The 16,980-nt window shown below is 41.6% G+C and overlaps 1 protein-coding gene across 3 annotated transcripts in view; it reads left to right on the top strand.

The window, feature by feature from the left end:
- Positions 1-16,980, top strand: part of Fam13a (family with sequence similarity 13 member A) — an 84,036-nt gene that overhangs the window by 51,332 nt on the left and 15,724 nt on the right. For all 3 annotated transcript variants that reach the window (XM_021650225.2, XM_060373987.1, XM_021650224.2), the window contains 6 exons: positions 4,206-4,353; positions 11,279-11,483; positions 12,229-12,367; positions 12,935-13,016; positions 13,774-13,994; positions 14,892-14,975. In XM_021650225.2, coding sequence (XP_021505900.1) covers positions 4,206-4,353; positions 11,279-11,483; positions 12,229-12,367; positions 12,935-13,016; positions 13,774-13,994; positions 14,892-14,975 — 879 coding nt within the window. The remainder of the gene's footprint in view (positions 1-4,205; positions 4,354-11,278; positions 11,484-12,228; positions 12,368-12,934; positions 13,017-13,773; positions 13,995-14,891; positions 14,976-16,980) is intronic.

Here is a 16,980-nt window from a genome sequence, read left to right as displayed (position 1 = left end):
CCCTTCCTGTGGGCTCTCTGTATGTGTTTTTCATTTGTCCCTCACAACAGCCTGAAGATGTCTCAGTCCAGGAATAGAGAAAGGGAAGCTAAGGCTCAAAGAGGTGGACTCACAGGTCTTGACAAAGCAAAGCTGCTATTTAACTGAGGTCTCTGCCTCCAGGACCCATCCTTATCTGCCTACTATCCTAGCCATCTATTATTCCACTGAGCAAAGACTTGTGTTTTCATGTGAGGCAGCATTTTAATAGAGGTTCAGTTTGCTCCACATCATAGCATAAAAGATTTCTGAGTTGAAAATTATGCAATTAATTTACTTTTTGATTTAACTGAAGATATTAGATGTATAAACAAAAAAAGTTTAAACCAAAAATATTTTTGTAATTCATACTACCCTTGACATGCTAATCTGAATGATCAAAGAGGAGAAACATAAGCAAATAGGCAGTATTTTGCTAGCGCTTTGATAAACATTCCTAGAGAATACGGTCTGCTAAGCAAGGTGCCTCTGCTAAGGTACCTACAGGAAGGGAGAGCAATGTGTGTCTTCTTCAACATGGCTACAGAGCCTGAGTGGCCACTGAGCAGCAGCCCACCATCACTGACCCCTCCTCAGCAGTAGCCAGTTGTGCAACACAAGTCCAGTGGAACATATCAGCTTCATAGACCAATTGGGCCAAAAATTAGGACTTAGGCTGCTAAGATAAGAGGACAAGAGAAACAATAACTTCAGGGATGAATCAGAGTCCAGCAAGACAGAGCCAAGTTGTACATGAGTTCCACTAAAAAGAACATGTTTGCTGTGTAAGTGTGTCCAGTGTTGCCTAGCTGGGATAGGTAGAAGGAAGAGGGATGTGTCTATTCTTGTTCTGAGAATCAACTTTAGCTAACCTAGGTTTTATTATCCAGGATGTCCTGGTCAACACTGACTAGTGCCCACCCTGGTGGCATGTCTTACTGGATTTCAGATGCGATGACTACTTGTTCTTTCTAAACCATGTTAAAAAGACAACAACAAAACAAAACAGCAAGGCCTCATCCAACAAAGCTGTATATACTCCCTTCCTTCTTCCTGAAATGCTCTTCCAAATGCAAGCCGCCCATTCCCTCACTTCCTTCATCTCTGCCTATGTATCATTGGGGGAAAAGAGCCTCCCTGGCCACTCAATATAAAACAAGACACCTCACCCACTTTCACTAATGTCCCATTTTCCTCCATAGACCTAATGATATTTGTATTTTTAAAACTTTTAATGACTTACTTATTTTTATTCTATGTCTGAGGGTGTTTGGGCTGCACATTATGTCTGTGCTATGTGTGTAAAGTGCCCATGGAGTACAAAGGATGTCAGATCCCCTGAAACTGGAATTACAAATAGTGGTAGCCTCCATATAGGTACTGAGAATGGAACCTGTTTTTTATAAGAACAATAGTTCTCTTAACCACTAAGCCATCTTTCTAGCCCCGTAATAATTTCTTATTAACTGATACTATCATGTAACACTCATAGAACATTTTATTTTGTCTAATGCAATTTTCCCAGTGTCTAAAATAATTTTTTTAAATAATACAAAACATCTAACACACACTGGAACATCATTTACTGAATGAACTCATGAGCACATTTCATCTTTGCAGGTCCTGTCTTTGATGGGTAGTGGCCAGCACTATTGCACACTGAATTATGCAGTGCTTAGCACAGCATACGGAGTATTTCAGCCTTGCCTCTGCTCTGGAACCCTTGTCATCTGCCTTCCCCCTCTCAGCCTCAGGGCTGTCTAACCTGGAACCTCTTCTTCCACTGTGGCCAGGGTGCTCTATGTTTCACTTGCCTTCACACTCCATTTCTTTCTAAGTGGCGAACCCTCCTCTACACAGCCTTTCCACCCACATCTGCTGCCTAAGTCAATTGCAACTGGAGTTCATTGTTGGCAAACTCACTGGTAGTTCTGTTTGGTGATTGTTTTTTCACATAATGCATTAGTGTGTCTTTTTTTTTATTTGGTGGGGACAGAGTTTTGAGATAGGTTTCTTTTTGTAGCACTGGCTGTCCTGGACTCAGTTTGCAGACCCAGGCTGGCCTCGAACTCTCCAGGTTCTGCCTGCCTCTGCCTCCCAAGTGCTGGGATTAAAGGCATATGTCCCATCTTTGATGTAGCATGTTTTACCTTAAAGCCAATCATACATGCTTTGTCACCTAGTCCTCTCACTAGCAGTTTGGGGGCCTGGCATTTCACTCATTGGTCTTTACATGGTGGTATATAAAGCAGAGAGAATGGTGGCTTTTGATTGGCTGTCTCTTTTTGTGTTGTAGACTGTAGGCTTTAATTATCATCTTTTCGATCTTCACAATAACTATAAAAGCTTGCTGAGAAATACCGTATGTTCCATTTCTCTGTCTTACACATATATAGTTATACAAACTCACATGTTCACACACAACTTTGACTGTCCCTAAAACATCTAAAAGCTGAGTACCAGGTGGAAGCTTTCAACCCTCGTCCACTTTGGCTCAAGGAATAACTCAAGGACTTTTGTGATAGAACTATTTCCCAGTAGACAGATAACGCACTTAGAATGTCCTAGAGCAGCAGCTGGGGTGACATATCAGATTTCCTGTGTATCAGATGTTTACATTATGATTCATAACAATAGCAAAGTTACAGTTATAAAGTAGCAACAAAATAGTGCTACCGTTGGGAATCACCACAACATGAGGAAGGGTCACAGTATTAGGAAGGTTAAAGACCACTGTCCTAAAAATAAAAATAAAAAACACTGTCCTAGGGCACAAGGTTGCCATGGTGTTCTCAAGTGATGCTACTACTCATCTCGACTTTACTGAAGTTTTGTTTTGTTTCGACTGTTAGGAAATGCCAGTCCTCATGCTTCACTCACTAGAAACAGAATAGTAAGAAAGCACTGAGTTTTCCCCTGGTGATCTCAAAGTGGGTTGCCAGCTACTGAAGGGAGCTGGAAGTCTTAAATAGTGCCTTATTTTAAATATAACAACATCCCTACATTAACGAAGCCACTTATGATTTCCAGATGTTCTTGTTTTTTTATTCAATTAATAATAGGATAGCTAAAAATAAATGTTCATTTACCCTCAAGAAAATATTTTGTACAGATGTGTGCTACTTTAAAAGCACATTTTTGAGTAAAAATATTTAAGCACGATCATTTACGATTTCATGAAAGCAGGAAGAGGCATAACAGTTTAATATACAGTATGCCAAGAGAACAAGATAAAAATTAAATTTTGATGCAAAAGAATTAACTTAAGTACTATTTTAAACACACAAGCATTTAGCTTAAATCTGCCTTTTAGGGAAGGTTTTTCCTTCCATCATGTGTTCTAGCCAAGTGTAGGTGCTGCCAATGGCAGAGCCAAATGCAGCTTTAGTATTCAAGGTAGATGAGTAGATAGAAAAACAATGACAACGACGTAGTTGTAAGATACAATTACAGATCATGGACTTGCCAGCTCTTACTTTGACTGGGAGGGAAGATGGTTCTCCCTGTAATCTTGGCTTGTTTTCCAAGTCTATTCCTCACTGCTAGCTGAGTGCTACCCGAGCCATTTGAATTTGCGCAACAATGTTTTAATACCCAAAGCGCCTCTGTAAATAGTCTGTTCTCCCCACACTCTGGAGAAAACAGCCCCATTTAATCGATCTAAGCCTGAGGGCTCAGAGGAGTGTGGGGTGGCCCCAGCCTCTGCCCCTGCCCTTGGAGGAATGTTTACCTAAGCAGCAAAGACTGCTCACTGCTCACTGCTTGCCAGACACACCAGGTTGCTGCCGCAGCCTTAGCAACTGTGGCCAGCTTTTTGTTGTTGTTTACCATCTGATGGGCCATGCTCCTTTAAGAAACATAAATTCTTTCTCCTCTGTCCCTGCCCTAGTCAGTAATCCCTCAAGACCTGTCAGCTGCCTGAAGTCATCTGGAGGAACAGCCTAAGGAAATCATCTTGCCTCTCCCCCCAAGAAGGAAAGTTAAAGGCTGGCAGATGGACAGTGGCTTTTTGCATGAGAGTAGCCAGATAGCGCCCAGGGGGCATCAAGCCCTGGTTTTTATTTCTGCAATGGAAGTGTTAGCAGCTGTGGCTTGGGAGGTTGCATTCAGAAGGCCTGGAATTGCTGCAAATGTTTTTGCATTTTGCTGAACAGTAGCCATTAGGGGACCTTGTGTTATTATTGCAGAGCCCCACAATGAAGATTCAGGAGCACCCCAGTATATCTGACACCAAACAACAGAGGAATCAAGATCCTGATGATCAGCAGGAGAGCTTTGTCTCTGAAATGCCACAGTTGGACCTGACAGCATTGTGTGACGAGAAGAACTGGGAAGGTAGGTGAATATCTGCCATTTGGGTTTTGCACTGAAAAGGCATATATGACTAAGTATATACGAGGCATGTGGCCGCATGCCTGTGCGTTTGAGAGTAAGGGGTATGCGTGCAGAAGAAACTGGGTTTCTATAAAAAATGACTTAAATCCTTTACCAGGCAGGGGAACATGTCGTATTTAATGTTGCCATGGGTAGTTGCAATACCGGAAAGGAAAATACGGATGTTCTTTGTCCTAGTGCACCTTGCAGGACATCTTAACCCACCAAAAGCGCTGCCCCTGCTTGTTGCACGCTGCAGAAAGCCAGCCATCTACCACCTCACCCACTAGCCCCCATGCTTTAGCTGCCCCCTGCTACCTGCCAGCCACCCCGCTGCGTTACCCCCTTCCTGCAGTCCACCTTCCAAGTTCTTAAGGAAGATGTTTTCTTCGCTTGTTTCTGTCTTTTAACATATACATTTTTAAAAATTCACATTAACACATCCTTGAGGGCTTGTCAGCAGTTCTGTCATCCCTCTGTCAGCGCTCTATACAGTGTGTGTCTAAAGGCCACATCCAAGGAGAAATGAGCTCCTGGCTTGAGAACGGCAGCATAACTTCACATAATGACTTAGCAGAGAGTCACAGCTATGAAAATCTGCCCTGCTCATGTGGGTATTCCCTGCCCTTCTCCCGACCCACTCCTCTGTTTTCATCTAATGATCAAAAGTCCATCTGAAGAGCCCGAAGGGTGAAAGGCTGACCTACTTACTGTCCTGGCACACAGGGCTCCATGAGAACAGACCGTTTTGTTTTCATTTTCTTCCCTGTAATCTAAGAAACCGGTTCTGGTTATTTTCGTATAATTAGGTGGCAGATCTGAAGTTTTGTCAGATCATTCCAGCTCAAAATATTCAGGGAACAAAAGAGGGCATGGTTGACTTGCCGTGTTAAATTTAACTGATCTATTTCTGGATATCGATTGGTTCGTCATTCATTTTTGATCACTTTGACATAATTATGTGTCTTTTTAATCTACAGATTGGCAATAATCTGCATTTTCTATATTTATGAGTCTCAGAGTGGTCACTGTTGCCCAAATAGAAGCAAAAGTAAAATAAACACTGTATTTGAGTTTCAGTAATACGGGCTATCATATATATAGCTTTTAATAAAAAGAGAAATTTGGAGCCAGAATTCAAAAGATCTATAGTCTTTTTCTGATCCTCCCCAGAAATAGCCTCGGTTTGATTATTTCTCTTGGTTAGTCACAAATTCAAATTTCTCTCTCGACACACGTAACCTAAAATGAAGCTGAACATGCCCTCCAAGAGTGGTTGGAAGCCAATTCAGAGTTTTATTACTTCAAAGAATTTTTCTCCATAGAATAAAAATGTGGAGGAAGCAGCATCTTACTTAGAAGGTTGGACAGTATGTTTTCCAAAAGATTTGGAAAAATACACTTTACAGGTTGGGTTGGGCATGAGACTTGTGTTGCAAATTGCTGTACTATTCTTTCTTCCTCCTGTTACATTTGCATTTGTTGTTGAACTTCTACACCTTTAAAATCTACAGGGATTTATTTTTCAAGGTCATTTTCGCTGTTTGGTTACTACTCTCAGTAAACTATTTAAAATTATGTATTTTAATTTTCAAGTAGTTTTACAACAGGAGCATGGCCATAAGTATAGTCAAAATAAAGGAACCAACGTGCAAAGCTAGATTAAATGACAACAATAAATTTGATCTCATTTATAGTTTCAGTAATAAATGAAAAGGTGTTTTTCTAGTAGCAAGTAAGTTTCACACTAGTTTAAGCTGTGCACACAAAAGCAAGGCAACAAAATATAAAAATGGAAGTAATAGTGATTACCAATCTACACAGACCAAAATCCACTCTCAGCTCATACACACACACACCATCCCAGCCACCGTGTGAGGGGACATTCTAAGTTTGCATGCCTGCTCCCTTGCCGGTGCCACGGGTCACAGTCTGATGTGGAGTCAGGAAAAGTAGAGATATAGAGTGATATAGAGTGGCGTGAGGTTGTGATAGAAGTCCCTGCAAGTGTTTGTCTCAGAAATAATGTTCTGTAAATTCTTAAGCCTAGGATCAAGAAAACAATGAAAGGGATTGAAATGTTAAGTAGGTTCCGTAGTCTACACAGTGGAACCTTTGGAAGGTAACCATGGACTCGATCTCACCTGGTGACTAGCGTGGAACCAGCCACGCCTTCACACTTTCAGGCACATATGTAACCTGTCGTTGCCTTTATTCTTTTAAGGTTTCAGTTCTCCAAGGTTAAATGCACACTCAAAGGCATTGTTCTGATATTGAAAGGTGATTACAACTGTGTCATTGAAATGTTACTAAGTCCCATGCATCCTGAGATTCTCAAGGAATAATTTTTTAAAAAGAAGCAAAGTCACTAATAACTAGGCAGGCCATGTATTTTCTAAATGTTGCCCATTCACATCAACCTCGATTCTTTTCTTTGTAGTGCTCTAGACCCTGGATTTGGAAATGCTGCCCTTGAAGAGACAGCAGCTGGGCTCCTGGCAAGGTCTTAAAGATAGCTTTCTCTAAGAATGTAGGGAACAGAAGACAGGCAGGGTGGTACAGAGTAACTGATTAGAAAACTATGTGTACATGTGCAAGGCCATGGGTTACAGTCACCTCAAAAGGCATTGATCTTTTGCTTCAAGTCGTTAGCCCTGTTCCACACAATTATCAATAATCTAAGCAGACCTATTGGGGACCTGTTTCTTAACTTTGCAGATAGGGGCAAAACAGATGCGTGAGCCTTAAAACTTAAATCTGGGGTTGATAAAGCTGACTGCTAGAGTTCCTTGTGTATCTAGTAGTTTGCAAGACTCTTGAACAATTTAGTAAGGCTAGCATTGTTCTAAGGTTGAATCTTGGAACAGTAAAAGGAATTTATGAAAGTCATCCCCCCCAGGGTGGTCTCTATCTTTCCTTGTCCGGGGTGTACCAACAACTCTTTGAACAGCTGAGAAGAGAGTTATGACATCATGACAAGCGGTAATGGCTCTATAACATAGTTGGAAAATAGCATGGAAAATGTCATCTCCCTTAATTTTGTCCAGGTCAATAACTCATTTTGATAACCCGTTTCTTTTATATAGGCAATGGCTGCAGCCAGATTAGCAGAGTGCAGCTGTCATGATGTCCTGCACCAGTTTTTCTCAGAGATGAACTCCTTACTGTGATGGGTTGATTCCCTTTATGTGCCTGTGTACTGTGGTATCTGAACTGGGGTTCTTCAGAACCTGTCCTTATCAATTACATAGCAGGAACACCGCTTTCATATTTGTCCTTTCTGATCATCTGCTATGGGGTCAGGTGACCTGAATGAATTGTTTTTAATAAAAAAGTGACATGATTTCATATAGAGTTCATTGTGAGTGTACTGAAAGGATTTTTATTTGAAAATGAAAATGTGCTTATATGTTCTGCTGGAGAAAAATCCAGTGTGAAGCCTCATGTCTTTCTGTTGTCCCTTTGAATACTTTTCTTGCAATATCCTTGTTTCAATGTTCTTGAGTTCCTAACTAGATATAAAATTTTTTCAAGCAGCTCTTAGAAGTGGCTGGTGCTGCATCCTCGAAACTAGCTCTCTACAAAGCAATATAATTTTATGTACCATGTGTCACAGTATGCAGGGCTGTAACATGGCTTCCTAGTTGAGTGACAACTACCAAATAGATACTAGAGTATTTCAGACTGTGATGTAGAAATGGTTGTACTGACTCTTTAGTCTATGAAATTCATACTATATGTCAGAATCCTTTAACTCTGAGCCAGCATAGAAGAAGAAAAGGAAGACACTCACGTAAGTGTTCCACGTTGCAGAACTGGGCAACCATCCACTTCTCTTCCACCTTCAGAACAATGATGCAACATTGCTCTTTATTTTGCTAAAGCTGAAATTCATAATGATTTTAATATCTCTTATCTTTCAGTGATGAATTCATCTACCCTACCTACATGGTTTGTAAGGAACTTCTACAATTTCCTCAGCTGTCTCATTTCCTATTCAGCACTGGAAACATTGGGAAAGAATGTATTTGGGTGTTTGTTTGCTTGTTTTATTTGTTATTGAAATGGCTGGTCTAGGACAAAGACAAAATAAGCTGTATTAAACAAGAGAACGGATAGATAGTTTCAGGTTAGCTGCCAGACACTACACTTAATTCAGTCTGTGTATGATGAACTCATGACCACAGAGATCAAATGATTGAAAACTCAAAGATGTTTTCATTTTAGAAAATGTATTCAGCTGTATGAAAATTTGAATTGAGGGTGTCAGGATCAAAAGTAAGACTTTTAAAATCTGTATTTCTTTTTTTCTTGATGAAAAGAAATGTCAAACTAACTAGAATGCTCTTGTGCCAATATCGACATTACACTTTGTTTTTATCAAAGCTTCTGGTCCCCACAAAGCAGCTTCCTCTCCCCTCAGTTGCTTATGCCTCTGAGAGGAGAGGCTATGTCCAGGGGCATGGCTGCTTTGGCCATCTTAACCCTTTTCCAGTCTGTCTGAGTTGAGGTTTGTCTTAGGAAATAGAAGATGCAATCTGGTCAGTCTAACAATCCATTTTCTGCAACTTAATACTAAGCTTTATGTTTCCCCCAGAGATTGCTTTCTCCTGCCTCTCTCCTTCCATAGTGCATTTCACCCTTTTATGCTGGTAGAGCATAGCTGCTCTGTCCTGAGACCTGCCACTTACCACACACACACCAATGCCATCAGTCCAAAGAGTGAGATGTTTGTCTCCAGACTTAGGCCCATGCATTGCCCCATCTTTTGACCCTCAATAGACAAGACAGTTTTTTCTTGAACAGTTTTATTTTTCAAAATATTTATCTATGTTCCCAGATAACTTGAGTTCCTTTAAATTTTGCAAACCTTGTTCTTTATGACATAATATTCTAAGTGAACATATTTATCTTCCTGTTATGGTCTAAAGTCTTCCGAACTTTCAGGCAGTTGTCACTGATTCTGTAGCTCTGGCACATTCTAAAGCAAAGTTAAAAGTTGGAAGGCACCTCCTCCCCTCATCTGACCCCAGCCTATCAGGTCTCAGCAGGAGTGGCTGCATTGTCCTCCTCTGTGGCCTGGCAAGGCTGCTCCCCCTTCAAGGGGAGGTGATCAAAGAGCCAGTCACTGAGTTCATGCTAGAAACAGCCCCTGTTCACCTTACTAGGGAACCCACTGGAGAGGGGCATAGAGGGAGAAGAGGGAGGGAGGATGGGATTGGGAGGAGAAGAGGGAGGGGCCACAGCCAGAATACAAAGTGAATAAATAATAATAACTAATAAAAATGCAACAAAAAATGTTAGAACGTGCACATGCAACTCACTCTTTTCACTGATTGGGTGCTTGTTCTTAACCTCCTTACATTTCACTGGCCTTATCTTTCAGCAGCCTGGGATCAGTAGTTCTCAAACCTGATAATCACATGCACACTTTGATTGCTTGAGCAGTCTTTAAGTATGTGCATGCTCTTGTATGTGCACGCTGGTGTGTGCATATAGATGTACATGTGTGTACATGTTCCTTGGTCTGCAATATGTGGAACTTCACTTAAATACATTGGATATGGGGTGGGTTAAGCATTTGTGTGTTGATACTTGTTACCTGTTTCTGTGCATTACTCTAAACATGTATTAAGGGTGAGAGGTCTTAAAAGCAGTTAACCTGGCTCTGACCTTACCGGAGTACAATCTACTCTTTCGGAATACAAAGTTTAAGCACATTTATTCCATATAGCTGTATACATTTTCAAGCTTCAAATTGAAGGGGCCACTCGGTATTCTATGATTCAAACTGCACAAATCCCAGAATCTATGATCATGGCAAGTAACTAGCCTTATAAAAATCATAAATGGCAAGTGTAATCTTTAATTCAGAGTATTATCAGTGGACAACAGTGTGACATCCAAGAGCTACGTTAAATTCTGTCAGGTAGTTTTAAAGGCTTTTCTTACTATTCATTTATATTGTCGGAGGAGCCGTGCTGTCCCTGTTCCACAGTGAACATGTGAGGCTTAGAGAACAATGTGGTTAGTTGGCTCTCTCCTTTCAACATGTGGGTTTCAGGCATCAGATTCAGGCATCAGGACCTTTACCCAGCGAGCCATTTTGCTGGGCCAATTGTTGTTGTTTTATCCAACTAAGGAAAGGAGTATTTTGAAATGTGCCTTGTAATAAATAGGAATAAACACCATCTTCTTTTCTTATAAAATAAAAGGTCAGGATTTTGTGCTTTTTTTTTCTTATTATTACCTAAAATAATTTGTATGGGTTTGGACACTATAAGGCTCTTTTTCCTTTCTTCATAATTTATGTGTGTTCCCTCCTCCTGCTCTTGGGCAGCTTCTGAAATTACAAGTGCAAAGCTCAGCCAGAAGCATGCTAATCCCACGTGCTAGGAAGAGACATAGTCAGAAGCATGCTAACCCTGTGTGCTAGGCAGAGGCGCAGGGAGCGTTTTACCAAATGACCCACACAGAGGTTGTAAACACTTGGTAAATAGGATCTGACAAATCTAACATGGCTCCTTGTTGTCAGGATAACCGTAGTGCTATGTGCACCCTCACTAACACACTCACGGCTCTTCCAGTTGTGCTTCTGCTTGGAAAGGTTTCTATCACTTATCTATTGGGGAAACTGGAATTGTACACAATTGGATATGTCCTTCCAGGCTGTTCCTCGGGGCAGCCCTAGCAAATCCTGAAAGCAAGTGAGAATGGAGATAAAGGCAGGTGGTGGTCATGAGATAGAGTGATGATTTCAGTTAGACATAGCACCTATCCTGGACCTTAGATGTGAAGTGAGGGGCCCCCAATGGTGAATCAGGAAACCTGGGTAATAATGCTTTCAGGAACAATGTTAACCTGTTAAATCATGTCTATTTTCCAGAACCCATCCCTTGCTGGCAGCAAGAGAATGTAGACTCTGATGAAGCCCGCCTTTCCCCTCAGGCTGGGCGCCTGATTCACCAGCTTCTAGATGAAGATAGTGACCCCATGCTGTCCCCTAGGTTCTATGCCTATGGGCAGAGCAGGCAGTACCTGGACGACACAGAAGTGCCTCCTTCTCCCCCTGACTCCCATTCTTTCATGAGGTATGTTCTGCATTACTGATAAGGAACTGCACCAGCCACATAACATTAGAGCAGACAGAATGGCACTGATGGCTAGCCCATATAGTAAAAATTAAGTTGAGGCTCTGTGGACACACACACCTGAAGTTCTCCATCCTAGAGCTCAGACAATGTTGGAGTTTTCACTTGAGCTGTGACCTAACTGCAAATCTCATTTTGAATTCTGATTAGCACCTCCTTCCTAAAGCTCTGTCCAATTTAACATGAAAGCTTGTAGTCAGTCTTGGATTGTTTTTTTTTGTTTGTTTGTTTGTTTGTTTGTTTTCTTGTTATTTCTTCACGGTGATGCTTCACACAAACACTTAGATGGGAAGGACAGCTCCTCATCCTGTAAAGTTTGTATCACAGACTACCCTCCCTCTGCCACCAGATTATGTGGAGAGTACAAAGTAATTACGAAGCTAAATCTTCCTCAAACCACATATGGCTACTTCAAAGCTTAATAACACTACCAGAGCAATGGTTCCACTCTGGATCCAGTCTTGGATTGTTATATTATGTAAGTGGATGTGATAGAAACACAGACTTATGTAATAGGTGGCATCTTCAGAACTCAGAGTCAGAGAATGTACCCATCCACTAGGTTTTTATCAAACCAGAAAGGATGTTTTCACTCCTTTGTGCCATATACTTTCATATCCTCAAGGACCTCCCCATAGTTATGGCTCATTCGTGGGGCAGCTAACCCAGGCCATGGTCTTTGCAGGCGGAGAAGTGCCTCCCTGGGGTCCTATGATGATGAGCAAGAGGACTTGACACCTGTGCAGCTCACCAGAAGGATCCAGACCCTTAAAAAGAAGATCCGGAAGTTTGAGGACAGGTTTGAAGAGGAGAGGAAGTACAGAGTGAGTTCTCCATGTGGTCTTTTTGCCCCAACACACCCTTCAGCATGTAGAGAAGCAGTTCTCAACCTGTGGGCTGCATAGCAGATATTTACATTACATTTCATAACAGTAGCAGAATTGTAGTTAATGAAGTAGCGACGGGATTCACCACAACATGAGGATTAAAGGGTCACAGTATTAGAAAGGTTGAGAACCACTGATGTAGAGGATACCAGAAGCCAATTAAAGAAGGGAATTTTATTTGTTGGGCTGAAATTTGATTCAAGATTATCTTCTACAATTTTCTCCACACTAGGCTCCTTCCATTATTGGCTCTTTCTTTGTCTCCCACAACAGTGGCAAGAGGGCATATATATTTTTTTATGGTGGTTGCAGTATAAGCCCATAAACTCTTCCACTTTCTGCTTCAATAGCTTCATAATCTGAAACATACAAATATTAGAAAAGGGTATATGGATCCCCACAGGACTTCATGATCATAAAGAGCCTGTATTTTGCCCTTAAGGAAATCTGTGGGAGTATCAGAAATAAGCAATAAAATATTTATTCTAGATCTTCTTTTCCTAGCCCTCCCACAGTGACAAAGCAGCCAACCCTGAGGTTCTGAAGTGGACAAATGACTTGGCCAAATTCCGGAAACAGCTTAAAGGTAAGTGATGCCGTGAACCTAATGGCATAGCCTGTGTGCAATAAACCCGGGGCTCTTGTGTCCTGCAGAGTTAGTGTCACCATCCATCTGGGTGTCCCAAGCCTGAAGAAGCTTCCCAGTTCTCCAAGTTCTTTACTGAACACTATCTCAAGACATTATAGAGTTACATTACAAAACAACTGGACCAGATATGATATGAATTCCCCAGCATGTCTTCATTTCTACACATTCCTTCTAGAAGGATGGCTTCATATTAGTACTTCTTAAGCACCTTCTTTATTCTAAAGTTGCATTTGCTGGAGTGATAGAAGGCAGCCCATCAGACATGACTGAAAAAGAGTAGGCCCCTTTTCCCTTGTATTTAGGGGTAGTCACAGAAATGACTAAATGGAATAAAAATGGGGTATGTAGATTGGTTGAAAAGCAGTGGTCAGTGTCTGATTCTAGATCAGCACATCTATACAGACAAAGGGAATGTATTTGAAATGTTTCTGTCTATTTCTGACATCAGATTCCAAGCCAAGGTAGCCAAAAGCTAACACTTTCCCAAGAATTAGAGTTTGGGAAACATTTATAAAGACCCATGAAGAGTCTATTACAGTTTGGTTTATGTAATGATCCAGGAATTTCCACTTATATTATAGTTTCAATTCTTTCTAAAACAGTATGGCTAAGCAGTTATTGACATGACAGTTAAAGCAATCTGGATTCACCAGTCCTCAGTCTTAGGTATCTTTTTCCAAATCTAATTGCCTAGAGTCCAAACTGAAAATGTCTGAAGAGGACCTCACCCCCAGGACACGGCAACGAAGCAACACACTTCCAAAGAGTTTTGGTTCCCAGCTAGAAAAAGAAGACGAGAAGAAACATGAACTGGTGGATAAAGCCATCAGGCCCAGTGTTGAAGCCACACTGGAATGTATACAGAGGAAGCTCCAGGAGAAGCGAGCAGAGTCCAGCCGTCCCGAGGACATTAAGGTATGATGCTAAGCGATCTGCCCTCAGTGCAGCCAACACAGTAAAAACACAAGCCATGCAAATTGCTGTTGATTTCTTTGCCACATATGTCTTCTGCACCACTTGCTGTCCAGCCAGGAGATACTCTGCTCTATAGTCTGCTGACATTACAGCATTAAGCCCAGCGAAAAGGGGGGAAACGATGAGAGATAGGGCATGTCACATGAATTCCCACAAGCACAATGATACCCTCTAAGGCTTCCCACATGTGTAGAGAAGTATATGAAAGCTGCAGTGTTTTATCTATGGGTGTTGTGGTTTCTGCCAAACAGTGGAAAGCAGATTGTTCTATTGACTCTTTGTAAAATGAACTCATTGAGGCAAGAGAGATGGTTCAGTGGTTAGGAGCACTGGCCACTCTTCCAGAGGACCTGGGTTCAATTTCTGCTACCCACATGCAAGCTCACAACTGTTTTTAACTCCAGTTGCAGGGAATCCAGCACCCTCACATAGACATACATACAGGCAAAACATGGATATCTAGATAGATAAACTTTCTGAGATTAATGCATGGCTTGAGTCTCTGAGTAGAGGGGTTAAAAGCAAACCGTTAGGACTGTGTAGCCTATAAGTGCAGTATTTCTGGGTCAGCTAAGCTCAGCCCATGTCTTTCTTCAGCGTGCCTCTGCTGCCATGTGGGTATTCCAGGTAGCTGAAGACCTGGAGCTGAAAACTTCAAAGAGTACATATATTTTCAATGGTGTGTTTCTGATGGGAGCTCTGGAAGCTCTCATTCCTATGTGAGCTTTGAACAGAGCACCTTAACTCTTCCTTTAGTTGAACGTGACTAAATAAAGAAGTTAGAGTGTGCACAAATGTTTCCCCCATGTTTCATTTCTTGCCACTGTGTTTACACAGGATATGACCAAGGACCAGATTGCTAATGAGAAAGTGGCTCTACAGAAAGCCCTGCTGTACTATGAAAGCGTCCATGGACGGCCGGTATGTGATGCACCAAACCTGCTCAGTAGGATCAGCTGTCTGGTTTTGGAAAGTTTCTACAATTTAGCTCTATCCAGGAATTAGGGCTCCTAATACATTCCCTATTTTTTTTGTACAGGAAAGAAAGCTGACTGTATATTCCCACCATATCTACATATTTAAAGGTTTTGCCAATAGAGTTCTGTTAGGTATTAGATATTGAACATATCTGAATTTCAACAAAAGTGAATCTGCAACTAAACTTGAGTTTCTAGTGTTTTATTGAAAAAGAAGAGGGATGAAAGGGGAGGGGAGAGTAGAAAATTCTAAAGTAAGGAGACTCCTTGCCCAAGTCAGCACCCATAGGCTATAGCTGAGTCTAGGCTTCCACCACTGTATTATAAGGGGGCTAAGCTTGAATGATATGTCATAAAACACTCACTCTGTGCTGCGGGACACAGCCAGCATTTATAAAGGACCTCTGGTGTTGTGTAGAACCCAAAATATGCAGTGCAAAAATGTAGCATTGTCTTTTATCGTATCAGGAAGCATCTGAGGTAGTTGTTTCTGGACAGCTTTAGGGAAACCAGGAGTAAGACAGGCTTCTTTCTGCTCACTTCCTTGAGGAACTTAGCCATCCTTGTTGCCTATAACTCTTCATAGTCTTCTGTCCAGACAGTTGCCAAGAAAAAAAAAATGCAATAACAACAGCAATTCCTACAGGCAGGTGCAAGAAAGCACAAAATTTAGATTCACAGATTTGTATGAAGCCCCTGAATACAGGACTCTTCCTGTATTATAACTACTAATTTAATGAATTAATGGAATGAATTTCATCTTTTTTCCTAAATGATGCTCTCTTCAATACAGAAGCTTCCAGAATGATACATTAAACTCCTTTTAAAACAAGGCACAATACTGAAGCAGGGGCTAACACAGAACTATCCATCCAGTCATGGAGTTTGGGTAGGGGAGGGGAGGGGGAGGGAGCAGTGAGGATTCTGGGTGTTGTTTGCCTAACAGTGAACCTAATCCTCAGTGGCTGGCACAAAACCTTCACACAGTGTAAGCCCAGGGAACATCCACAAAAGGCACCCTCCATTGCATTTCAGTTCTCAATGTATCAAAGTGGGGGAGGGGGAGGGGGGTGCACGTGTGTGTGTGTGTGTGTGTGTGTGTGAAGAATTCTGGCCCTGGCACTGATTCACTTTGCTGGACTGTTCTTGCAGTGGAAAAGTACTAGAACTCTGGGATAATGTTCATGTTTCAGCCAAGTTTTGTTTCAGACTTTTTTTTTTAAGGCACTGAACCAAATAGTAAGTGCTCCAGAGTTTAAAGATTGTGAAATTTTGTCCTTCAGTCCTGGAGTATTCAGGATCAGCAGAGGCAAAGCTGAGCTCTTGTGAACAGAAAAGAGCCCCTTTGCAACAGAAGCTCGGCCTCCTAGATGTAGAATTTGTGGCCACCAGCAGGCTTCTGTGACACTGTTCCTCCTGCCCCCCGCCCCCATAGTGTATAGATCTTCCCCTTGCATGGATTCTAATTGCAATATTGGCTGACTCCTTCTACTTCTGGCCTATGCTTCCCACCAGGAGAGCACAGAGTGGCTCAAACTTCCCTGTTTGCTCACTGGTTTGTGTGGTGGAGGTTTGGGGGGTTTGTTGTTTTTGTTTGTTTTTGGTGTCTGTGTGTCTGTGTCTTTAAGTCAGGAAGCTTTTCCTTTATATGTGTACATTGCTCCACAGTGCAGACACTATTAGCCTCAGAACTGAATGAACACAGTTTGGCAGACTGGGGGCTACTTAAGTAAACACTTAAACTCTTGGTGCTTGATTCGTAGATATATGTTATGGGTTGTCATGGCAGCAAAAAGAAATTGGAGACATTTATGTAAATATATATATATATATATTGGTGTGTAAACTTTAAACAGAGGAAGTAAACAGCAGCTTTGGGGTTGCAGAGTAAATGACAGTTCTCACTGCTACCACAATCCCATGTTTACTCTCTCGTGCCTCCTTGACAT

The sequence above is a fragment of the Meriones unguiculatus genome, chromosome 21 (genome assembly GCF_030254825.1).
Source record: "Meriones unguiculatus strain TT.TT164.6M chromosome 21, Bangor_MerUng_6.1, whole genome shotgun sequence".
Lineage (NCBI taxonomy): Eukaryota > Metazoa > Chordata > Mammalia > Rodentia > Muridae > Meriones > Meriones unguiculatus.
The sequence above is the reverse complement of the archived record's forward strand: the minus strand, read 5'-3'. Positions and strand labels throughout refer to the sequence as shown.